Genomic DNA, 27,137 nt, shown 5'->3' on the forward strand with positions numbered 1-27,137 from the left:
CAGTAGAAACCAGGTCTGAGACAATAGAGACCAGGTCAGAAACCATAGAAACCAGGTCAGAGACCATAGAGACCAGGTCAGAGACCATGGAGACCAGGTCTGAGACCATAGAGACCAGGTCTGAGACCATAGAGACCAGGTCAGAGACCAAAGAGACCAGGTCAGAGACAGTAGACACCAGGTCAGAGACAGTAGACACCAGGTCAGAGACCATAGAGACCAGGTCAGAGACCATAGAGACCAGGTCAGAGACAATAGAGACCAGGTCAGAGACAGTAGAGACCAGGTCAGAGACCATAGAGACCAGGTCAGAGACCATAGAGACCAGGTCAGAGACAGTAGAGACCAGGTCAGAGACAGTAGAGACCAGGTCAGAGACCATAGAGACCAGGTCAGAGACAATAGAGACCAGGTCAGAGACCATAGAGACCAGGTCAGAGACCATAGAGACCAGGTCAGAGACCATGGAGTCCAGGTCTGAGACCATAGAGACCAGGTCAGAGACAGTAGAGACCAGGTCAGAGACAAGAGAGACCAGGTCTGAGACCATGGAGACCAGGTCTGAGACCATAGAGACCAGGTCAGAGACAATAGAGACCAGGTCAGAGACAGTAGAGACCAGGTCAGAGACCATAGAGACCAGATCAGAGACCATAGAGACCAGGTCAGAGACCATAGAGACCAGGTCAGAGACAGTAGAGACCAGGTCAGAGACAGTAGACACCAGGTCAGAGACCAAAGAGACAGGGTCAGAGACCATAAAGACCAGGTCAGAGATGGAAGAGACCAGGTCAGAGACAGTAGAGACCAGGTCAGAGACCATAGAGACCAGATCAGAGACCATAGAGACCAGATCAGAGACCATAGAAACCAGGTCTGAGACCATAGAGACCAGGTCTGAGACCATAGAGACCAGGTCAGAGACAGTAGACACCAGGTCAGAGACCATAGAAACCAGGTCAGAGACAGTAGAGACCAGGTCAGAGACAGTAGAGACCAGGTCAGAGACCATAGAAACCAGGTCTGAGACCATAGAGACCAGGTCAGAGACCAAAGAGACCAGGTCAGAGACCAAAGAGACCAGGTCAGAGACCAAAGAGACCAGGTCATAGAAAGTAGAGACCAGGTCAGAGACCAAAGAGACCAGGTCAGAGACAGTAGAGACCAGGTCAGAGACCAAAGAGACCAGGTCAGAGATCAAAGAGATCAGGTCTGAGACCATGGAGACCAGGTCTGAGACCATGGAAACCAGGTCTGAGACCATGGAGACCAGGTCTGAGACCATCAGAGATGGGTCAGAGATGGGAGAGACCAGGTCAGAGACAGTAGAAACCAGTTCAGACACTATAGAGACCAGGTCAGAGACCATAGAAACCAGGTCTGAGACCATAGAGACCAGGTTTGAGACCATAGAGACCAGGTCAGGGACCAAAGAGACCAGGTCAGAGACAGTAGACACCAGGTCAGAGACAGTAGAGACCAGGCCAGGGACCATAGAGACCAGGTCAGAGACCAAAGAGACCAGGTCAGAGACAGGAGAGACCAGGTCAGAGACCATAGAGACCAGGTCAGAGATCAAAGAGATCAGGTCTGAGACCATGGAGACCAGGTCTGAGACCATGGAGACCAGGTCTGAGACCATGGAGACCAGGTCTGAGACCATCAGAGATGGGTCAGAGACAGTAGAGACCAGGTCAGAGACCAAAGAGACCAGGTCAGAGACCAAAGAGATCAGGTCTGAGACCATAAAGACCAGGTCAGAGACAGGAGAGACCAGGTCAGGGATGGGAGAGACCACGTCAGAGACAGTAGAGACCAGGTCAGAGACAGTAGAGACCAGGTCAGAGACAGTAGAGACCAGGTCAGAGACAGTAGAGACCAGGTCAGAGACAGTAGAGACAGGGGTCCATCTTAGAGGTGGATTTGATTTGCGGTCATGATATGTTCAAAGATATAATAACAGTGAACTGAAACCAAATGAAGAGATGTGTCGGCAGTGAAAGATGGAGGATAGTCTCAATACTGAGCTGAGATTCATGATCCAGATCTGTAAAAGTGACAGGATTCTGAGCCAGAAAGAACCCAACAGAAAATCAGCTGATCTGTTAGTTTGGTGCTTTGACGGAGGGAATCTCTGCATACCCTAATTACCATGACGGCGATTTTGTCCATTGGTCTCATGTCTAACCCGTCCCTCTCTCTCTGTCCGATCAGGTGGTCATGCAGACTCTGGTCCGATCCCTGCCCGCTCTCTTTAACGCTCTCTCGGTGATTCTTACCGTCTTGCTGGTCTTCAGCATTATGGGCGTGAATATGTTTGCAGGGAGGTTCTATTACTGTTTCAATGAGACGTCGGAGGAGCATTTCCATGCTGATGTGGTGAACAATAAGTCCGAGTGTGTGGAGCTGATAAATCTAAACTTCTCTGAGGTCCGCTGGAAGAACATCCCCATGAACTTTGACAGTGTGGGGAATGGATATCTGTCACTACTGGTCACGGTGAGTCTGAACAGGATCGGCCAATCAGGATGTAGAATGATCCCACTCTTTGATTTCAAACATCTACTGCTGATTTCAGCGTTCAGTCCTTAATGAATGATGTTGGTTCTGTCTTCTTAACCCTGGCTGTCTGATGACCCTCCTCTTCCTCTCTGACAGACGATGTCCACTGACTGGTTTGACATCGTGTATGCTGCTGTGGACTCCAAGTGGGTAAGACCACCTCCTGTTCCTTCACTGGTTCTGGTTCTGTTAAAAGGGGCGTTTTTATATGAATCATGTGAGAGAAGACCAGGAAGTGATGTCTGCAGCAATGACTTCCCTTTAGAGGCTGGTCATATAAATAACTGAAGTACAGGAAGTTAAACGCTCTTACTTTAGAAAACGACATCAATGTGCCCTGGAAGTAAGGACAGCGACGGTAGAGACTAGGTCAGAGACCATAGAAACCAGGTCAGAGACCATAGAAACCAGGTCAGAGACCATAGAAACCAGGTCAGAGACCATAGAAACCAGGTCAGAGACCAAAGAAACCAGGTCAGAGACCATAGAAACCAGGTCAGAGACCATAGAAACCAGGTCAGAGACCATAGAAACCAGGTCAGAGACCAAAGAAACCAGGTCAGAGACCATAGAAACCAGGTCAGAGACCAAAGAAACCAGGTCAGAGACCATAGAAACCAGGTCAGAGACCAAAGAAACCAGGTCAGAGACCATAGAAACCAGGTCAGAGACAGAAGAGACCAGGTCAGAGACCATAGAAACCAGGTCAGAGACAGAAGAGACCAGGTCAGAGACAGTAGAAACCAGGTCAGAGACAGAAGAGACCAGGTCAGAGACAGTAGAGACCAGGTCAGAGACAGAGGAGACCAGGTCAGAGACCATAGAAACCAGGTCAGAGACCATAGAAACCGGGTCAGAGACAGTAGACACCAGGTCAGAAACAGTAGAGACCAGGTCAGAGACAGTAGAGACCAGGTCAGAGACCATAGAAACCAGGTCAGAGACCATAGAAACCAGGTCAGAGACCATAGAAACCGGGTCAGAGACAGTAGACACCAGGTCAGAAACAGTAGAAACCAGGTCAGAGACGATAGAAACCGGGTCAGAGACCATAGAAACCAGGTCAGAGACCATAGAAACCGTGTCAGAGACCATAGAAACCGGGTCAGAGACAGTAGGCACCAGGTCAGAAACAGTAGAAACCAGGTCAGAGACCATAGAAACCGGGTCAGAGACAGTAGACACCAGGTCAGAAACATAGAAACCGGGTCAGAGACCATAGAAACCAGGTCAGAGACCATAGAAACCGGGTCAGAGACCATAGAAACCGGGTCAGAGACCATAGAAACCGGGTCAGAGACAGTAGACACCAGGTCAAAAACAGTAGAAACCAGGTCAGAGACGATAGAAACCGGGTCAGAGACCATAGAAACCAGGTCAGAAACATAGAAACCGGGTCAGAGACCATAGAAACCAGGTCAGAGACCATAGAAACCAGGTCAGAAACATAGAAACCGGGTCAGAGACCATAGAAACCAGGTCAGAGACCATAGAAACCGGGTCAGAGACCATAGAAACCGGGTCAGAGACCATAGAAACCGGGTCAGAGACAGTAGACACCAGGTCAGAAACAGTAGAAACCAGGTCAGAGACGATAGAAACCGGGTCAGAGACCATAGAAACCAGGTCAGAGACAGTAGGCACCAGGTCAGAAACAGTAGAAACCAGGTCAGAGACCATAGAAACCGGGTCAGAGACAGTAGACACCAGGTCAGAAACAGTAGAAACCAGGTCAGAAACCAGGTCAGAGACCATAGAAACCAGGTCAGAGACCATAGAAACCGGGTCAGAGACAGTAGAGACCAGGTCAGAGACTGTAGAAACCAGGTCAGAGACAGTAGAAACCAGGTCAGAAACCAGGTCAGAGACCATAGAAACCAGGTCAGAGACAGTAGAGACCAGGTCAGAGACAGTAGAGACCAGGTCAGAGACAGTAGAAACCAGGTCAGAGACAGTAGAGACCAGGTCAGAGACCATGGAAACCAGGTCAGAGACAGTAGAGACCAGGTCAGAGACAGTAGAGACCAGGTCAGAGACAGTAGAAACCAGGTCAGAGACAGTAGAGACCAGGTCAGAGACAGTAGAGACCAGGTCAGAAACAGTAGAGACCAGGTCAGAGACAGTAGAGACCAGGTCAGAGACAGTAGAGACCAGGTCAGAGACAGTAGAGACCAGGTCAGAGACAGTAGAGACCAGGTCAGAGACCATGGAAACCAGGTCAGAGACACAAGAGACTAGGTCAGAGACAGTGGAGACCAGGTCAGAGACAGTGGAGACCAGGTCAGAGATAATGGAAACCAGATCAGAGACAGTAGAAACCAGGTCAGAGACAGTAGAGACCAGGTCAGAGACAGTAGAGACCAGGTCAGAGACCATGGAAACCAGGTCAGAGACAGTAGAGACCAGGTCAGAGACCATGGAAACCAGGTCAGAGACAGAAGAGACTAGGTCAGAGACAGTGGAGACCAGGTCAGAGACAGTGGAGACCAGGTCAGAGATAGTGGAGACCAGGTCAGAGATAATGGAAACGAGATTAGAGACAGAAGAAACCAGGTCAGCGACAGTAGAGACCAGGTCAGAGACAGTAGAGACCAGGTCAGAGACCATGAAAACCAGGTCAGAGACACAAGAGACTAGGTCAGAGACAGTGGAGACCAGGTCAGAGACAGTAGAGACCAGGTCAGAGACCATGGAAACCAGGTCAGAGACAGTAGAGACCAGGTCAGAGACCATGGAAACCAGGTCAGAGACAGAAGAGACTAGGTCAGAGACCATGGAAACCAGGTCAGAGACAGTGGAGACCAGGTCAGAGATAGTGGAGACCAGGTCAGAGATAATGGAAACCAGATCAGAGACAGTAGAAACCAGGTCAGCGACAGTAGAGACCAGGTCAGAGACAGTAGAGACCAGGTCAGAGACCATGGAAACCAGGTCAGAGACATAAGAGACTAGGTCAGAGACAGTGGAGACCAGGTCAGAGACAGTGGAGACCAGGTCAGAGATAATGGAAACCAGATCAGAGACAGTAGAAACCAGGTCAGAGACAGTAGAGACCAGGTCAGAGACAGTAGAGACCAGGTCAGAGACCATGGAAACCAGGTCAGAGACAGTAGAGACCAGGTCAGAGATCATGGAAACCAGGTCAGAGACAGAAGAGACTAGGTCAGAGACAGTGGAGACCAGGTCAGAGACAGTGGAGACCAGGTCAGAGATAGTGGAGACCAGGTCAGAGATAATGGAAACCAGATCAGAGACAGTAGAACCCAGGTCAGAGATGTTTGAAACCAGGTCATGGACTACTTGTGTTTAACTGGTACTTGGACCACTGGTCTTTTACTGGTACTGGTTCTTGATATGGGGTCTGTGTGTGTCCAGGTTGAGGATCAACCAGTCTACGAGTACAACGTTAATATGTACATGTACTTTGAGCTCATCTTCATCGGCACTCTCCTCGCCTTCATCTTCTTCATCAGACTCCTCATCAATGGCCTCCAGGCTCAAGAACGGCCCGGTTTGTTCAATCATCACCTTCTTTAATGTTTCTGAGAGCTGAGGGACCTGCAGGTTCTCCATCACTTTAGTTTTCTCTGTTCAGAGATGATGGCCCGCTAATCTCTCTCTCTCTCTCCGTCTCCCTCGCTCGTCCCTGAAGGTCAGCACTTGTTCATGTCTGAACATCAGCAGAAACTTTTTGAAGCTGTGAGAAATAACCTCAGCAGAAAACAACAGAAACCTCCTCGACCTCAGGTGAGTTCAAACCTGGATTATTCATTTAGCTGAACTTTGACCTTTTGATTACAACCAGGATCAACCAAATGATCCCCAAAATAAAATAAACCTAAGGTCAACCCAAGAAACATCTGAGGATAAACCCAGGATAAAGTGATGAATAAACCCAGGATAAACTGAGGATAAACCCAGGATAAAGTGATGAATAAACCCAGGATAAACTGAGGATAAACCCAGGATAAAGTGATGAATAAACCCAGGATAAAGTGAGGATAAACCCAGGATAAACTGAGGATAAACCCAGGATAAAGTGATGAATAAACCCAGGATAAACTGAGGATAAACCCAGGATAAAGTGAGGAAAACGCCCAGGATAAAGTGAGGATAAACCCAGGATAAAGTGATGAATAAACCCAGGATAAACTGAGGATAAACCCAGGATAAAGTGAGGAAAACGCCCAGGATAATGTAAAATTTTGAATATGTTAACTCAGATTAAAGTAAATTATAATAATTGAAATAATAAATAGTGGAAAAATTAGGTAATTCAGAAAACTTTGGTTCGTCTCAAAGGAAGCCCAGAGTGTGTGAATAATACAACAAAAACAGAAGTTAAGTTTAAAGTAAGTGTATTGATAAATAATATTTTTTTCCCAAATAATAAACACAAACAAATTCAAACAATCAATCAATAATAATGAAGGGAGGCCTTTAAAAAAATACAAAAAAATTAAAGTTCTGTTCTTTCTTTAAATTGACCTTAAATCGGTTCAGTTCATTCTGTTCCAGAGTCTGTGTTCCTACCCTAACCCTGGTAGTCTTCTTTGGGAAAGGAGGGGGGGCGGGGTTTCTTGGGTAGCTCGCCAGTCTTTCGACGAATCCAATCCAGGGACAGGAAGGGGCAACAAAAAACCTGCCCTAAAAAGGGGTCAGTAAAATACAAACCATTACTATTCTTTATCAAACATTTGTTGTACAACTCGACATTAATTCAAAGTCTTCATCACAAAATCTGCGCTTCACATCCAACTCTCATTACGAGAGAAAACACTTTAACCAATATACAAATTAATCACTCTCATTAAGCATTTCACTTAAAAAATAAAGTTCTCATTTTTCAGCGCATTACTTCCAACATTTCGGCAAAGCCGATCTACTTTTTACATATCAAGTAATTTAACAAATATACATACAAATAAGTCAAAGACAAACGGCGTGCAGCCGCACGCAGCTTAAATTAGCGGTTTTCTAAATGAGGTTTGGCAGACAAATCTCTGCAAGTCCCACAGAGGAACAAAGGCACTTAGCGGGAGTTTTAAATCAACTTAGAACATATTACAGAAATAACTCAAGAAACAACACTCACCGCTGACTGTCTACGTTAGAATCAATCGTTTAGTGAAGATGGTGCGTAATCTCTGCTGCCAACCAGCCGTGCTGCCTGCGTGACCGCCAGGTGAGGAGATTGCCAAAGAGGAAGTGGCCTTGTGCACCGGATATTTATGTGTCAAGAATAAACCCAGGATAAACTCAAGATTAAACCCAAGAAAAACTCAAGAATAAACCCAGGATAAACTCAAGAATAAACCCAGGATAAACTCAAGAATAAACCCAGGATAAACTAAAGAATGAACCCATGATAAACTAAAGAATAAACCCAGAATAAACTCAAGATTAAACCCAGGATAAACTAAAGAATAAACCCAGGATAAACTCAAGATTAAACCCAGGATAAACTCAAGATTAAACTCAGGGTAAACTCAAGAATAAACCCAGGATAAACTCAAGAATAAACCCAGGATAAACTAAAGAATAAACCCAGGATAAACTCAGGAATAAACCCAGGATAGACTAAAGAATAAACCCAGGATAAACTCAAGAATGAACCCAGGATAAACTCAAGATTAAACCCAGGATAAACTCAAGAATAAACCCAGGATAAACTCAAGATTAAACCCAGGATAAACTCAAGAATAAACCCAGGATAAACTCAAGAATAAACCCAGGATAAACTCAAGAATAAACCCAGGATAAACTCAAGAATAAACCCAGGATAAACTAAAGAATAAACCCAGGATAAACTCAAGAATAAACCCAGGATAAACTCAAGAATAAACCCAGGATAAACTCAAGAATAAACCCAGGATAAACTCAAGAATAAACCCAGGATAAACTCAAGAATAAACCCAGGATAAACTCAAGATTAAACCCAGGATAAACTAAAGAATAAACCCAGGATAAACTCAAGAATAAACCCAGGATAAACTAAAGAATAAACCCAGGATAAACTAAAGAATAAACCCAGGATAAACTCAAGAATAAACCCAGGATAAACTCAAGAATAAACCCAGGATAAACTCAAGAATAAACCCAGGATAAACTCAAGAATAAACCCAGGATGAACTCAAGAAAAAACCCAGGATAAACTAAAGAATAAACCCAGGATAAACTAAAGAATAAACCCAGGATAAACTCAAGAATAAACCCAGGGTAAACTCAACAATAAACCCAGGATAAACTCAAGAATAAACCCAGGATAAACTCCAGAATTAACCCAGGATAAACTCAAGAATAAACCCAGGATAAACTCAAGATTAAACCCAGGATAAACTCAAGATTAAACCCAGGATAAACTCAAGATTAAACCCAGGATAAACTCAAGAATAAACCCAGGATAAACTCAAGATTAAACCCAGGATAAACTCAAGATTAAACCCAGGATAAACTCAAGAATAAACCCAGGATAAACTAAAGAATAAACCCAGGATAAACTCAAGAATAAACCCAGGATAAACTAAAGAATAAACCCAGGATAAACTCAAGAATAAACCCAGGATAAACTCAAGATTAAACCCAGGATAAACTCAAGAATAAACCCAGGATAAACTCAAGAATAAACCCAGGATAAACTCAAGAATAAACCCAGGATAAACTCAAGATTAAACCCAGGATAAACTAAAGAATAAACCCAGGATAAACTCAAGATTAAACCCAGGATAAACTCAAGAATAAACCCAGGATAAACTAAAGAATAAACCCAGGATAAACTCAAGAATAAACCCAGGATAAACTCAAGAATAAACCCAGGATAAACTCAAGAATAAACCCAGGAAAAACTCAAGAATAAACCCAGGATAAACTAAAGAATAAACCCAGGATAAACTCAAGAATAAACCCAGGATAAACTAAAGAATAAACCCAGGATAAACTAAAGAATAAACCCAGGATAAACTCAAGAATAAACCCAGGATAAACTCAAGATTAAACCCAGGAAAAACTCAAGATTAAACCCAGGGTAAACTCAAGAATAAACCCAGGATAAACTCAAGAATAAACCCAGGATAAACTCAAGAATAAACCAGGGTAAACTCAAGAATAAACCCAGGATAAACTCAAGAATAAACCCAGGATAAACTCAAGATTTAACCCAGGGTAAACTCAAGAATAAACCCAGGGTAAACTCAAGAATAAACCCAGGATAAACTCAAGAATAAACCCAGGATAAACTCAGGAATAAACCCAGGGTAAACTCAAGAATAAACCCAGGATAAACTCAAGAATAAACCCAGGATAAACTCAAGAATAAACCCAGGATAAACTCAAGATTTAACCCAAGGTAAACTCAAGAATAAACCCAGGGTAAACTCAAGAAAAAACCCAGGATAAACTCAAGAATAAACCCAGGATAAACTCAGGAATAAACCCAGGGTAAACTCAAGAATAAACCCAGGATAAACTCAAGAGTAAACCCAGGATAAACTCAAGAATAAACCCAGGATAAACTCAAGAATAAACCCAGGATAAACTCAAGAATAAACCCAGGATAAACTCAAGAATAAACCTAGGGTAAACTCAAGAATAAACCCAGGGTAAACTCAAGAATAAACCCAGGATAAACTCAAGAATAAACCCAGGGTAAACTCAAGAATAAACCCAGGACAAACTCAAGAATAAACCTAGGGTAAACTCAAGAATAAACCCAGGATAAACTCAAGAATAAACCCAGGACAAACTCAAGAATAAACCTAGGGTAAACTCAAGAATAAACCCAGGATAAACTCAAGAATAAACCTAGGGTAAACTCAAGAATAAACCCAGGATAAACTCAAGAATAAACCCAGGGTAAACTCAAGATTAAACCCAGGATAAACTCAAGAATAAACCCAGGATAAACTCAAGAATAAACCCAGGATAAACTCAAGAATAAACCCAGGATAAACTCAAGATTTAACCCAGGGTAAACTCAAGAATAAACCCAGGGTAAACTCAAGAATAAACCCAGGATAAACTCAAGAATAAACCCAGGATAAACTCAGGAATAAACCCAGGATAAACTCAAGATTTAACCCAGGGTAAACTCAAGAATAAACCCAGGATAAACTCAGGAATAAACCCAGGATAAACTCAAGAATAAACCCAGGATAAACTCAAGATTAAACCCAGGATAAACTCAAGAATAAACCCAGGGTAAACTCAAGATTAAACCCAGGGTAAACTCAAGAATAAACCCAGGATAAACTCAAGAATAAACCCAGGAAAAACTCAAGAATAAACCCAGGATAAACTCAAGAATAAACCCAGGATAAACTCAAGAATAAACCCAGGATAAACTCAAGAATAAACCCAGGGTAAACTCAAGAATAAACCCAGGATAAACTCAAGAATAAACCTAGGGTAAACTCAAGAATAAACCCAGGAAAAACTCAACAATAAACCCAGGGTAAACTCAAGAATAAACCCAGGATAAACTCAAGATTTAAACCAGGGTAAACTCAAGAATAAACCCAGGGTAAACTCAAGAATAAACCCAGGATAAACTCAAGAATAAACCCAGGATAAACTCAGGAATAAACCCAGGGTAAACTCAAGAATAAACCCAGGATAAACTCAAGAATAAACCCAGGATAAACTCAAGAATAAACCCAGGGTAAACTCAAGAATAAACCCAGGATAAACTCAAGAATAAACCCAGGATAAACTCAAGAATAAACCCAGGATAAACTCAAGAATAAACCCAGGATAAACTCAAGAATAAACCCAGGGTAAACTCAAGAATAAACCCAGGATAAACTCAAGAATAAACCCAGGATAAACTCAAGAATAAACCAAGGATAAACTCAAGATTTAACCCAGGGTAAACTCAAGAATAAACCCAGGGTAAACTCAAGAATAAACCCAGGATAAACTCAAGAATAAACCCAGGATAAACTCAGGAATAAACCCAGGATAAACTCAAGATTTAACCCAGGGTAAACTCAAGAATAAACCCAGGGTAAACTCAAGAATAAACCCAGGATAAACTCAAGAATAAACCCAGGATAAACTCAAGATTAAACCCAGGATAAACTCAAGAATAAACCCAGGATAAACTCAAGAATAAACCCAGGATAAACTCAAGAATAAACCCAGGATAAACTCAGGAATAAACCCAGGATAAACTCAAGAATAAACCCAGGGTAAACTCAAGAATAAACCCAGGGTAAACTCAAGAATAAACCCAGGATAAACTCAAGAATAAACCCAGGATAAACTCAAGATTAAACCCAGGATAAACTCAAGAATAAACCCAGGATAAACTCAAGAATAAACCCAGGATAAACTCAAGAATAAACCCAGGGTAAACTCAAGATTAAACCCAGGATAAACTCAAGAATAAACCCAGGATAAACTCAAGAATAAACCCAGGAAAAACTCAAGAATAAACCCAGGATAAACTCAAGAATAAACCCAGGATAAACTCAAGAATAAACCCAGGATAAACTCAAGAATAAACCCAGGGTAAACTCAAGAATAAACCCAGGATAAACTCAAGAATAAACCTAGGGTAAACTCAAGAATAAACCCAGGAAAAACTCAAGAATAAACCCAGGGTAAACTCAAGAATAAACCCAGGATAAACTCAAGATTTAAACCAGGGTAAACTCAAGAATAAACCCAGGGTAAACTCAAGAATAAACCCAGGATAAACTCAAGAATAAACCCAGGATAAACTCAAGAATAAACCCAGGATAAACTCAAGAATAAACCTAGGGTAAACTCAAGAATAAACCCAGGATAAACTCAAGAATAAACCCAGGGCAAACTCAAGAATAAACCCAGGATAAACTCAAGATTAAACCCAGGATAAACTCAAGAATACACCCAGGGTAAACTCAACAATAAACCCAGGGTAAACTCAACAATAAACCCAGGATAAACTAAAGAATAAACCCAGGATAAACTCAAGAATAAACCCAGGATAAACTCAAGATTAAACCCAGGATAAACTCAAGAAAAAACCCAGGGTAAACTCAACAATAAACCCCGGAAAAACTTAAGAATAAACCGAGGGTAAACTCAAGAATAAACCCAGGATAAACTCAAGAATAAACCCAGGATAAACTCAAGAATAAACCCAGGATAAACTTAAGAATAAACCCAGGATAAACTCAAGAATAAACCCAGGATAAACTCAAGAATAAACCCAGAATAAACTCAAGAATAAACCCAGGATAAACTCAAGAATAAACCCAGGATAAACTCAAGAATAAACCCAGGATAAACTCAAGAATAAACCCAGGGTAAACTCAAGAATAAACCCAGGATAAACTCAAGAATAAACCCAAGGCAAACTCAAGAATAAACCCAGGATAAACTCAAGAATAAACCCAGGATAAACTCAAGATTAAACGCAGGATAAACTCAAGAATAAACCCAGGGTAAACTCAACAATAAACCCAGGAAAAACTCAAGAATAAACCCAGGATAAACTAAAGAATAAACCCAGGATAAACTCAAGAATAAACCCAGGATAAACTCAAGATTAAATCCAGGATAAACTCAAGAATAAACCCAGGGTAAACTCAACAATAAACCCAGGGTAAACTCAAGAATAAACCCAGGGTAAACTCAAGAATAAACCCAGGATAAACTAAAGAATAAACCCAGGATAAACTCAAGAATAAACCCAGGGTAAACTCAAGAATAAACCCAGGATAAACTTAAGAATAAACCCAGGGTAAACTCAAGAATAAACCCAGGATAAACTCAAGAATAAACCCAGGATAAACTCAAGAATAAACCCAGGATAAACTCAAGAATAAACCCAGGGTAAACTCAAGAATAAACCCAGGGTAAACTCAAGAATAAACCCAGGATAAACTCAAGAATAAACCCAGGATAAACTCAAGAATAAACCCAGGATAAACTCAAGAATAAACCCAGGGTAAACTCAAGAATAAACCCAGGGTAAACTCAAGAATAAACCCAGGATAAACTCAAGAATAAACCCAGGATAAACTCAAGAATAAACCCAGGATAAACTACAGAATAAACCCAGGATAAACTCAAGAATAAAGTAAAGTGATGATGGGCCTTCGCCACCCGTTGCACGGCGGGATGTGTCCCGACCACGGACATGTGGCAACTGTTGGGTGCCAGCAACAAGGTGCGTTGCTCCCATGGGGTTTGTGGGTTTTGCAACACTCACAGTTTGACAGAAACAGAGGGAGATCCTCCTCATCAATTTCCAGAGCTTGCTTTTTCTTTGGCAGTAAAACCACATGAGCATGAGGTATGAGCCCTGAAAATTTTGAACTCCAAAAAATGAACAAATCACTGGATTGTCAGCTTCACAGTTCCTCTTTCTGCTCTGCTTGGCTCAGTTGCTCTCTCTCTCTCTCTCTCTCTTTCTCTTTTGCATGCTTGCAGCCTCACTCCCTCTTCCTCTTGTTCACGCTCACTCCACAGGAGAAAAACGACTGAGTGGCTGAAAGCATTAACCGTTTTCAGACTGTTGCAATCATTAGTGTGAAAGACAGAGGAGAAAATACAGAGGTACAGATGTGTACAAGTTTGTTTCATTATTTTCCTCAATTCTTTGATATCTCCTCTCTGTTTATCTTATATTATATTCATGGATAAACAGACAGATACAAACAGTACTTTCCTGCAAACCAAGCACCCTCAGTAACATATATTTCATGCCTGTGACACAAACGACTCCTCAAATGACGCAGACACTCCTCAGATTCCAGCAGTATCTCTTTTGTCAGTCTAGGATCAAAACTCACTGAGAAAACAGCAAACAGACTAAGCAAAAATCCCCTTTGTCAATCAAAACAATATATTTCATCCTAACATTGATGTTTTTTTTAAATTGACGGGAGTCCCAGTCAAATAAATCCACTTGTAAGTGATACTCCAATGTCTTCCCAGCATTTTGACCCTGTCCAAGTCCCTGTGCCCCTACATTCACAATATCAGGCACAGGAACAATAACGTGGTCTTTGCTGCCATCTAGTGGTTCTCTCTCTCTGAATCTACTGACCTGTATCTGAAGCAGCCTAAAGCTGTCGAGTGGTTAGATGAATATGATGACATGAATAAAACATGGGATGCAGAATTGTCTCTGCATACATGGAACTGTTGATCACAGTCTAAAAGATCATGAGTACAAAAACTTTATAATAAACCTAATTGTTTTACATCCAGACTGTTTCTCTCTCTAAATCATTTATTTTTGATGATATTCTTTCCATTCCTTTAGTCACCCCTACCTTCTTTCTTTTTCATGACCTTTAAACAATATTAAACAATATTTTGTTATGGCAGCAGATGTGTGAAATAAACAGATATAGATGCATAAAATACAGAGATACTGATGTGTACAAGTTTGTTTCAATATTTTCTTCAGTGCTTTTAAATCTCATCTTAATTTGTTGATTTAGCTTATATTCATGGATAATTAGATATAAACTTTGTAATGAGTTGTTTGCTGTTTGGACCCTGTTCTTAATTGTGTTGCAGTACTGTGTGTCATCAAAAGATGGCAGCAAAGCCTTAATTTTGGTTCCATTAAGAGAGGACCAAAATTTAAACACTTTAACATGGAAAATGACAAAAATAGACTGGCTTTTGTTTTTGTACAATCTGGGTCCAAGAGGCTTCTTTAAAGGTCCTGAGATGACGGGTATGCTTAAGTATTTTCAAACACCTGAGTAATATGCACTGCTGGGGATGATTGTTTTTTAAATATTGTAGGGGGCGCAAATGAGCCAATATTCCATGCCCACCCAAAACACAAAGGGCAGTCATCTCAGCTTCCAACTGTGAATTTTGGTGCCAGGTTTCATGACTCTACAAGTTTTCTAAGCCCAGGATAATTCTACTTCCCTTTTATGGCAAAGAAAAATTCACCATGGCCACGCCCCTTTGAGTAATGAAAAACTTCCAATGAAATTTTTTACTTTGACATGTCTTCTTACAATATCCTTAACATGAAGGTGTTTGGATGAATTCCTCATGAGGAATTTTGAAAATTGTGAAGTCTGCAATTTGCATGAATTTTGACCACAAAAATCAAAATGGCAGACTTCCTGATTGTTTTACGACATGGGTCCAAGAGGCTTTTTTGTAGATCTTAACATGATGTATAAGCTCAAGAATTTTCAAAGTTCTAGGTTAAACCTGCTGCAGGGGCTGAATTTTCAAAAAAAATTAGGGGGCGCCACTGAGCCAAAAAGCCACGCCCACCAACACTCATCCAATAAATCATCTCCTTTTAAAACAGGGTATTTTTCTGTCAAGTTTCATGGCTTTACAGGTTTTGTAAGCACTAGATAATTCTACTTCCTGTTACATGACAAATGAAAAGTTGTCACTGCCACATCCATTTTAGGTAAGGACTCTTGACCTTCAAATCTGAGTAACACCAACCTTGAGGGATGGGTCTGGGCTAATTTCAGCAGGATTTGGCCAATCTTGTCATAAATGGAAATTTTTTAGTGAGCACCAGCCACTTTAATCACATGATGAAGCATTTCAATTTAAGGGGCCGCCATGGCCACGCTTTTCAACCAATGAGAAAACCCCGAATAACTTTTGACCTAAGACATCTCTCCTTGCTCTCCACCAAAGATGAAGTAGTTTGGATGAACGCCCTAGGACGAGTTTGTTCAAATACGACTCCTAAAATATGCCTCGTTTTACAAAAAAATTCAAAATGGCCAACTTCCTGTTTGACTTATGATATGGGTCCAAGAGGATTTTTTGTGCGTCCTGACATGACGCATCTGCCCACACAAGTTTGACAATCCTAGGTTAAACCTGCTGGGGGGGCTGAATTTTTGAAGTTTTCTAGGGGGCCAATAGGCCACGCCCACCTACAAAATGAACATCGATCATCTCAGAATGCCAATGAGATTTTTTTTTTGCCAAGTTTTATTGCTCTGCACATATCACAACCCCCTTAGAATTCTACTTCCTGTTTCATCCAATGAAGCTAGTGGACTTCCTGTTGAGATTTTGGCATGGGTCCAAATAGTTTTTTTGTAGGTCTGACGATGACCTGATATAAACACCAAAATTCATAAGCCTGGGTTAAACCTGCTGGGGGGCCCAATTTTTGAAATCTTCTAGGGGGTGCCATTGAGCCAATAGGCCACGCCTACCTACAAAATGAACATCAATCATCTTTGAATGCCAGTGAGATTTTTTGGCCAGTTTCATCGCTCTAGGTGTCTTATAACCATTTGAAAAATCTACTTCCTCTTTCATGGCAAACAAAAAATCGCCATGGCCACGCCCTTTAACGTAGATGTTTGACCATTGTTTATGTGTAAGGCCAACTCCTTGGGAACAGCCTGAGTCAATTTTCAGAATGATCTGTCCAACCATGTAGGTTCTGCGACATGAATTCAGGAGTAGTGACTTTCTGTTGCCAGAGGGTGGCGCTGTACAAATTTTCAAAATTTCCAGCATGGATGTGTTCTGGCCTGGACTGTTACCAAGCACATGAAATCTGTCTCAGATATGACCATGTATACTAGAGTTATGACTGTTTAAACATTTTTGGTAAAACAAAATGGCGACTCTTGACTTTGTCGCCCTGCCGAGGCCACGCCCTCTGACGAAAAGTCAATTTTATTTTTCACAAAGCTAAATGCACTTCTTTAGTCCATCCTGACACAAATTTGAAGTGGATATCTTGGATAGTTTTTAAACTGTAACTTGCACCATAAACCTTGACATTTCCTGTCACCACTAGGTGGCGCTTTGATCTGAATAAAATCTGACCATATAAATGGGTGCAGGCCATGATCGTCAATATACCTGAGCAATATGAGTCCAATCAGACAATACACGGCTGAGTAATAAACTACTTCCTGTTTACCAGAGACATATGCAAATTTGAGGGCTCGCCATGGCCACACCTTTCGACTAATGAGAAAACCCTGAATAACTTTTCATCATCCATGTCTCATGTAGCTCTGTGCTGAAGTACAAGTCGATCTGATGAAATCCCTTGGACGAGTTAGTTCAGTTATGACCCCTGGAAAAGGCCAAAAACAGCCCCGTTTTTGCTTATTTATTCAAAATGGCGGATTTCCTGTTGGAGATAGAGTGTGGGCCCAAGAGGCTTTTTTGTAGATCTCCCCAAGCCGCACCTGCACACAAAATTTGATGAATCTAGGACAAAGTCAAAGGAGGGGGCTTTAACTTTGAAAACTGTAAGGGGGCGCTATTTTTGCAATTCTGAATTTTCATGTTGGAGACCCAAAAAATATTGAAATTTTCATGAGACCGGATGTATGTGCAAAGTTTCCCCCAAATTCAGAAATGTTAAGGGCCTCAAAAGTCCATGCGATGGTGGCAAATAAAAATAAAAATAATCCGAGAAATTACATTTAGGTCCTCGCACCACTCGGTGCTCAGGCCCTAATTAGGCATTACCCAGAAAATATCCAAGATCAACTCTGGCAACCCTCCAGAAAAAACCTGGGGATAAATAAAGATAAAACGGGATAAATCCAGGAGTTTTAGAGATTATCCTGAAAACTCTCAGAGTAAAACCAAATATTCTCAAAGTGAGGAGACAGACCGTGTTCAGAGAGAGCTGAAAAGAATAAGGGTGACTTCCATTTCTACCTCTTAGCCCTTACCTTAGCCCCACCCCTTAGTTTCGCACGTTCACGTCAGGTGAAGTGGTGTCCCAATCCTCTTTTGAATGGAGGGGTAGGGCTAAGGGCTACAGAGTCCTTGAAACAAAGATTTTTCAGGACCACACTTGAAACCGAGGGGTATGATGAATTTCCCCTCCATGCACTGCGTTTCATCGCGAAATGGCACAACAGACTATGAAGGAGGGGCATAACTGAAAAGATATTTTTGGCAAAATGATGATAGAAAAGACAATAATTGTATTTTTGGTGTCCACACATGTAAACGAGGGTTATTAATTGTATAAATAAGTGGAGAAGATCGACGCAGTATGAACCAGACGGTCGAAGCTTTATAGTCACCTCCGATGACGCAGCTGTTTATCGGCCATGTGTGATGATGAACTACATGTTATGTTTTTCTTTAAAACATGAAAGATACTTGGGTCTGTTGAACACATACAGCCAGTGTCGTCTTCTTCTGCTACTCACCTGCATTATCTAGTATTGACAATATAAGTAGCTCACAGGGTAAACATTACCTTGGCGCCGCCTAGAGGCTTGGCATATTGACTACTCCTATCACTACACTGCAATCAAGTGGCATCTCATTTCTTAGGGAATGTTTTCCCCCCTACCCCTTACCACTCTGTTTCAAGGGTCAAGAGGAAGGGGTAGAAATGGGATTCACCCTAATCCAGCAGTGTCCTCACTGTTAATCTGGGGTAACATAAAAAGAGATATACAGTAATTCCTCAGTAAAACCATAGATTATATTTGAGTGGTTTTAAATAATCCCACAGATTACTTGGTTTAGACATTCAGATTATATTTGAGTGGTTTTAAATAATCCCACAGATTACTTGGATTAGACATTCAGATTATATTTGAGTGGTTTTAAATAATCCCAAAGATTACTTGGATTAGACATTCAGATTATATTTGAGTGGTTTCAAATAATCCCACAGATTACTTGGTTTAGACATTCAGATTATATTTGAGTGGTTTTAAATAATCCCACAGATTACTTGGATTAGACGTTCAGATTATATTTGAGTGGTTTTAAATAATCCCACAGATTACTTGGATTAGACGTTCAGATTATATTTGAGTGGTTTTAAATAATCCCACAGATTACTTGGATTAGACGTTCAGATTATATTTGAGTGGTTTTAAATAATCCCACAGATTACTTGGATTAGACATTCAGATTATATTTGAGTGGTTTCAAATAATCCCACAGATTACTTGGATTAGACGTTCAGATTATATTTGAGTGGTTTCAAATAATCCCACAGATTACTTGGTTTAGACATTCAGATTATATTTGAGTGGTTTTAAATAATCCCACAGATTACTTGGATTAGACATTCAGATTATATTTGAGTGGTTTTAAATAATCCCAAAGATTACTTGGATTAGACATTCAGATTATATTTGAGTGGTTTCAAATAATCCCACAGATTACTTGGTTTAGACATTCAGATTATATTTGAGTGGTTTTAAATAATCCCACAGATTACTTGGATTAGACGTTCAGATTATATTTGAGTGGTTTTAAATAATCCCACAGATTACTTGGATTAGACGTTCAGATTATATTTGAGTGGTTTTAAATAATCCCACAGATTACTTGGATTAGACATTCAGATTATATTTGAGTGGTTTTAAATAATCCCACAGATTACTTGGATTAGACATTCAGATTATATTTGAGTGGTTTTAAATAATCCCAAAGATTACTTGGATTAGACATTCAGATTATATTTGAGTGGTTTTAAATAATCCCACAGATTACTTGGAATAAACCCCCAATCCCTGGTTTTGGTCTGACCCCTGTTCTGGTCTCTGTTCCATCCTGTGGCTCTGTCAGGTGAAGTGCCGGGCCTGGCTCTATGACCTGGTGACCAACATCTGGTTCGAGGTCTTCATGGTGGTCTTGATCTTGCTGAACATGTTGACCTACATGGTGGAGACCCTCGACCAGAGCTTTGAGAAGGAGGAGATTCTGTACTGGTTCCACTTCATCTTCATCCTCATCTTCCTCGTCGAGTTCATCCTGAAGGTCACCGCTCTGGGACGACACTACTTCTTCTCCGGCTGGAACATTTTGGACTTCGTGGTTCTGATCGTTTCCATCGTAGGTCAGTCTCAGTCTCAGTGGTCGGTAAAACTGATCCTGATTCTCTCCTGATGTGTTCCATGACTTTAATCCGATGCTCTGTTCCTCCTCAGGTGTGTTCCTCTATGACTTAATGGAAAAGTACTTCATCTCTCCTGGGATGGTTCCACTGCTCCGAATGGCTCGTATCGCCCGTGTGGTCCACCTCATTCGCTGGAACAAGAGGGTCCGGAAGTTTCTTTGGGCCTTTTTGTTATCACTTCCTGCCCTCTTCAACATCAGCTTCATCCTCCTCGTCGTCACCGTCAGCTTCTCCATCTTTGGGATGTTCAACTTCGCCTACGCAAAGCCATCGGCCGGCATCGACGACATGTGGAACTTTGAGACGTTCAGGAACAGTCTGATCTGCATGCTCATGACCTCCACCACCTCAGGATGGGTCGGTCTGCTGCTACCCATGATGCTCAAGCCCCCCGACTGTGACCCCTTTAAGGAAAACCCAGGTCTGACAGGTAAAGGTGACTGTGGCAACCCTCTGTTAGGAATCACCTTCTTCTGCGCCTTCATCGTGGTGTCGTCACTGCTGCTGATCCACCTGTACATCGCCGTCATCCTGGAAGTCTGCAGACCGGACCAGTCCAAGGTCAAGACTCTGCTCTGTAGTCCAGTCAGTCATTACTAGGAATGATTCAGAATCAAGGCTAAGATAGCTACACACTAGGTAGTCCAGTCAGACATTACTAGGAATGATTCAGAATCAGGGCTAAGATAGCTACACACTAGGTAGTCCAGTCAGACATTACTAGGAATGGTTCAGAATCAGGGCTAAGATAGCTACACACTAGGTAGTCCAGTCAGACATTACTAGGAATGGTTCAGAATCAGGGCTAAGATAGCTACACACTAGGTAGTCCAGTCAGACATTACTAGGAATGGTTCAGAATCAGGGCTAAGATAGCTACACACTAGGTAGTCCAGTCAGACATTACTAGGAATGATTCAGAATCAGGGCTAAGATAGCTACACACTAGGTAGTCCAGTCAGACATTACTAGGAATGGTTCAGAATCAGGGCTAAGATAGCTACACACTAGGTAGTCCAGTCAGACATTACTAGGAATGATTCAGAATCAGGGCTAAGATAGCTACACACTAGGTAGTCCAGTCAGACATTACTAGGAATGATTCAGAATCAGGGCTAAGATAGCTACACACTAGGTAGTCCAGTCAGACATTACTAGGAATGATTCAGAATCAGGGCTAAGATAGCTACACACTAGGTAGTCCAGTCAGTCATTACTAGGAATGGTTCAGAATCAGGGCTAAGATAGCTACACACTAGGTAGTCCAGTCAGACATTACTAGGAATGGTTCAGAATCAGGGCTAAGATAGCTACACACTAGGTAGTCCAGTCAGTCATTACTAGGAATGGTTCAGAATCAGGGCTAAGATAGCTACACACTAGGTAGTCCAGTCAGACATTACTAGGAATGGTTCAGAATCAGGGCTAAGATAGCTACACACTAGGTAGTCCAGTCAGACATTACTAGGAATGATTCAGAATCAGGGCTAAGATAGCTACACACTAGGTAGTCCAGTCAGACATTACTAGGAATGGTTCAGAATCAGGGCTAAGATAGCTACACACTAGGTAGTCCAGTCAGACATTACTAGGAATGATTCAGAATCAGGGCTAAGATAGCTACACACTAGGTAGTCCAGTCAGACATTACTAGGAATGATTCAGAATCAGGGCTAAGATAGCTACACACTAGGTAGTCCAGTCAGTCATTACTAGGAATGGTTCAGAATCAGGGCTAAGATAGCTACACACTAGGTAGTCCAGTCAGACATTACTAGGAATGGTTCAGAATCAGGGCTAAGATAGCTACACACTAGGTAGTCCAGTCAGTCAGATGTAATCCTGATTTAACCCCCTTTACTTAGGTTAGGATTAGATCAGATCAGATAAGATCAGATCAGATAAAATCAGATTAGATTGGATCAGATTAGATTAGATTCAACCAGATTACGTCAGATTGAATTAGATTATATCAGATTAGATTAGATCAGATAAATTCAGATTAGATTAGATCAGGTTAGATTAGATTAAATTAGATTAGATTAGATCAGATTAGATTAGGTCAGATTAGATCAAATCAGGTTAGATTCAATAAGATTAGATTAGATCAGATTAGTTTAGATTAGATTAGATCAGATCAGATCAGATCAGATCAGATCAAATTAGATTAGATTAGTTCAGATTAGATCAAATTATATCAGATCAGATCGGGTTAAATTAGATCAGATCAGATTAGATTAGATTAGATCAGATTAGTTTAGATTAGATTAGATCAGATAAGATTATATTAGATTAGATCAGATTAGATCAAATTATATCAGATCAGATCAGATTTGATCAGATTAGATCAGATCGGGTTAGATTAGATTAGATTAGATTAGATCAGATTATCATAGATAAGAATAGCTTAGCATAGATTAGATCAGATTAGATCAGATTAGATCAGATTAGTTTAGATTAGATTAGATCAGATAAGATTATATTAGATTAGATCAAATTATATCAGATCAGATCAGATTAGATTAGATGCAATCAGATCAGATTAGTTTAGATTATCATAGATCAGATTAGATTATCATAGATCAGATTAGATTATCATAGATCAGATTAGATTATCATAGATCAGATTAGATTAGATCATCATAGATCAGATTAGATTGGATTAGACCAGATTAGATTAGATTAGATTAGATTAGATAACTGACTTTATTGATCCTGAAGGAAACTGAAGGCTGACAGGTGTTCTCTTTACCTGCAGGCGTCGTGTGAACCAATCAGCAGCACCGTCCAAACTGAACAGGAAGAATTAGCGACGGCGGCAGTGACCCCACTGCACGGAGACACAGAGGAGGAAGTGGGCGGGGCTGCAGGTGGGGCAAATGGCTGTTCAGGAGTTTAAGACTCCTCCCACACTGGATGAGAACCTGAAGGAGTGAAGTTGGAAACATCACTGAGCTCGCTCTCTGATTGGACGATCTGAACTTAATCTCATTACTAATCTCATTTAGAGCCATGTATGTTCTCATTATATCAGTATGAATGCTCACTAACATCTCACTGACATTAGAACATTATCAATAATCAATAATCAATCACTGACACTACAGCCTCAGAGTGATCAGCCTGTCAGAGTTAGAACATTATCAATAATCAATAATCAATCACTGACACTACAGCCTCAGAGTGATCAGCCTGTCAGAGTTAGAACATTATCAATAATCAATAATCAATCACCGACACTACAGCCTCAGAGTGATCAGCCTGTCAGAGTTAGAACATTATCAATAATCAATAATCAATCACTGACACTACAGCCTCAGAGTGATCAGCCTGTCAGAGTTAGAACATTATCAATAATCAATAATCAATCACCGACACTACAGCCTCAGAGTGATCAGCCTGTCAGAGTTAGAACATTATCAATAATCAATAATCAATCACCGACACTACAGCCTCAGAGTGATCAGCCTGTCAGAGTTAGAACATTATCAATAATCAATAATCAATCACTGACACTACAGCCTCAGAGTGATCAGCCTGTCAGAGTTAGAACATTATCAATAATCAATAATCAATCACTGACACTAACAGACCAACAGGGGGAGCTGTCCCTGTCTAAAGACATTTAAATCTACATTATTCATTTTCTCTTTTTAATCTTGAAGCTCACTGAGAATCACAGACGACCCCAAACTCTGCTTTTATTTTTCTACTTTTATATTTTGATACGTTTGTATTTTTATGTTATTTCTCTGTCCTTCTGTTGATTCTGGAGTTTTCTCTGTACTCAGACTAACAAAGTCAATAAAATCAGCTGTATGCCTCACGTTCCTGCAGTTTTTATCAGGACTGTTGTGATCACAGCGAAACAGTTGTTAAAGAGATTTATGAAAAAGTAAAAAAAAATACTGATGTATGCTGATTTATAGCAGTTTTTTGTTCGTGTACATTTTTGCCTTGAAGGTGTCCAGAGGGTAGAAAACTCACTGAGAGTCTGAATGACATTTAAGAGGAAAACGTGTTGGATTTCAAAAATTTAACTAGAAAGAAAAGTTCCTGTAAAAATTCATGCCACAAGCTGTAAAACTGACAAAATGATCACAAATTATAAAAAAGGTTGGGGAAAAATGGGCAAAAATGCCCGAGGACGGCAGAAGGGTTAAAGTCAATCACAGACATTCAGTGAACTGTTAAAGTGAACTATGCAGCCGTACGTGATGGACATGAACAGAAGTCTTTACAGCCTGTGTCCATCCTCACAGTCCACACCAAGCAGACCGCCAGACTAGCTAGACTTCATTACCTTCATACTTATTATTATCTATACTATTCAGACTTCAGGATAACTACAGTCATGGACAAAAGTATTGGCACCCCTGGAATTTTTCCAGAAAATTCACCATTTCTCCCAGAAATTGTTGCAGTTACAAATGTTTTCAATGTTTTTAATATTTGGTTTCACACCCTTGGAAATAATAACTGAAACCAGTCTCTTCCTATAACCATCAACAAGCTTCTTCCACCTCTCAGCTGGAATTTTGGACCACTCTTCTTCTCCAAACTGCTCCAGGTCTCTCAGATTTGAAGGGTGCTTCTTCAACAGCAGTTCTGAGATCTCTCCATAGGTGTTCAATGGGATTTAGATCTGGACTCATTGCTGGCCTCTTCAGAACTCTCCAGCTTTGTCTCCAACCATTTCTTGGTGCTTTCTGAGGTATGTTTGGGGTCATTGTCCTGCTGGAACACCCATGACCTCTGACCCAGACCCAGCTTTCTGACACTAGGCCCTACATTGTGGCCCAAAATCTTTTGATAGTCTCCAGATTTCATGATTCCTGTCACACAGTCAAGGCACCCAGTGCCAGAGGCAGCAAAACAACTCCAGAACATCCTTGAAGCTCCTCCATGTTTGACTGTAGGTACTGTGTTCTTTTCTTTGTAGGCCTCATTCTGTTTTCTGTAAACAGTAGAATGACCTGCTTTTCCAAAAAGCTCTACCTTAGTCTCATCTGTCCACTAAATGTTCTCCCAGAAGGATTGAGGCTTACTCAGGTACATTTTTGCAAACTCCAGTCTGGCTTTTTTTCTGTCTCTTTGTCAGCAGTGGGGTTCTCCTGGGTCTCCTGCCATAGCGCTTCATCTCATTCAGATGACCACGTATGGTCCCAGCTGACACTTCTGCACCCTGAGTCTGCAGGACAGCCTGAATCTGTGTGGAAGTTGACTGAGGATGTTTATCCACCATTCCAACTATCCTGTGTTGCATTCTTTTGTCAGTTTTTCTCTTCTGTCCACGTCCAGGGAGATTAGCCACAGCTCCATGGTTATAAACTTCTTGATTATATTACACACAGTGGACAAAGGAATCTCAGGATCTCTGGAGATGGTCTTTAACCTTGAGATTGTTCAGATTTTTACACAGTTTTGCTTCTTAAGTCCTCAGACAGTTCTGGGCTCCTCCATGCTTGGTGTGACACACACAGACACACAACACAAAGGCTGAGTCAACTTTTAGACATTCTAACTGGCTTCAGGTGTGATTTCTAGATTGCAGCACCTGTTACTGCCACAGGTGAGTTTAAATGAGCATCACATGCTGGAAATAAAATGATTTACCCACAGTTTTAAAAGGGGACAATCATTTTGTCTTTTTTCTTCTAAATTGTTCTGTTGTGGAGAAATGGTGTATTTTCTGGAATAAATCCAGTGGTGCCGATACTTTAATCCATAACTGTATGTACATACACACACACACACACACACACACACACACACACACACACCCACACCCCCCCCCCCACACACACACACACACACACCCACACACACACATATATATATTCCTATAAATATATAAATGAACAGTGTTAGATAGCCCTGCATAAAAATGCATAAATAGAGAATAAAGAGAATCCAAAAGGAGTGAACTCACCAATGGTGAAAACGTCTGAGCATAGAGTTCATGACCTCCTGATCACTGATCTCCTCCTCCTCCTCCTCATCTCCTTCCTCACTGATCTCCTCCTCCTCCTCCTCATCTCCTTCCTCACTGATCTCCTCCTCCTCCTCATCTCCTTCCTCACTGATCTCCTCCTCCTCCTCCTCATCTCCTTCCTCACTGATCTCCTCCTCCTCCTCATCTCCTTCCTCACTGATCTCCTCCTCCTCCTCATCTCCTTCCTCACTGATCTCCTCCTCCTCCTCATCTGGAGGATGTGTTGCAGTGATTGTCTAAGCAGCCTTCCAGCTGAGCTCTTCCCACTGAGGAAAAACTAACAAACTTGTCTTCCTCTCCCTTTGTTCACCAAAAGCCCCGCCCCCCTCTGCACACCTGTGTCTACCTGGCTGCTGCAGGTCACCTGACCATCCTGACTAATCTGCCAAGAAACCACACCTGTGCACAGGTGAAGTCTTTATTCCTCACAGCACTGACCTAAATCTGCTGAACACACTGTGATGATGAGGAGGATGTTTAACTTCATCACCTAATGAACTCTGATTTAAAGCACTGGGCTTCAATATAAGGCTGCAGTTTAGACCCAGAGACTGGACCCTGATAGACCAGAGACTGGACCCTGATAGACCAGAGACTGGACCCTGATAGACCAGAGACTGGACCCTGATAAACCCAGAGACTCGACCCTGATAGTCCCTGAGACTGGACCCTGATAGTCCCAGAGACTGGACCCTGATAGTCCCAGAGACTGGACCCTTATAGTCCCAG

General features: G+C 41.5%; 1 protein-coding gene across 2 annotated transcripts in view; it reads left to right on the forward strand.

Annotated features, from left to right (window-relative positions):
- The window catches only part of LOC121514908 (sodium channel protein type 4 subunit alpha A-like), a 42,597-nt gene extending 18,358 nt beyond the window's left edge, over positions 1–24,239 (forward strand). For both annotated transcript variants that reach the window (XM_041795332.1, XM_041795333.1), the window contains exons 16-22: positions 2,215–2,499; positions 2,659–2,712; positions 5,938–6,073; positions 6,215–6,309; positions 20,083–20,353; positions 20,445–20,974; positions 23,172–24,239. In XM_041795332.1, coding sequence (XP_041651266.1) covers positions 2,215–2,499; positions 2,659–2,712; positions 5,938–6,073; positions 6,215–6,309; positions 20,083–20,353; positions 20,445–20,974; positions 23,172–23,312 — 1,512 coding nt within the window. In that variant the 3' untranslated portion in view covers positions 23,313–24,239. The remainder of the gene's footprint in view (positions 1–2,214; positions 2,500–2,658; positions 2,713–5,937; positions 6,074–6,214; positions 6,310–20,082; positions 20,354–20,444; positions 20,975–23,171) is intronic.
- Positions 24,240–27,137: the final 2,898 nt, after the last annotated feature.

The sequence above is a fragment of the Cheilinus undulatus genome, linkage group 9 (genome assembly GCF_018320785.1).
Source record: "Cheilinus undulatus linkage group 9, ASM1832078v1, whole genome shotgun sequence".
NCBI classification, from domain to species: Eukaryota; Metazoa; Chordata; class Actinopteri; order Labriformes; family Labridae; genus Cheilinus; species Cheilinus undulatus.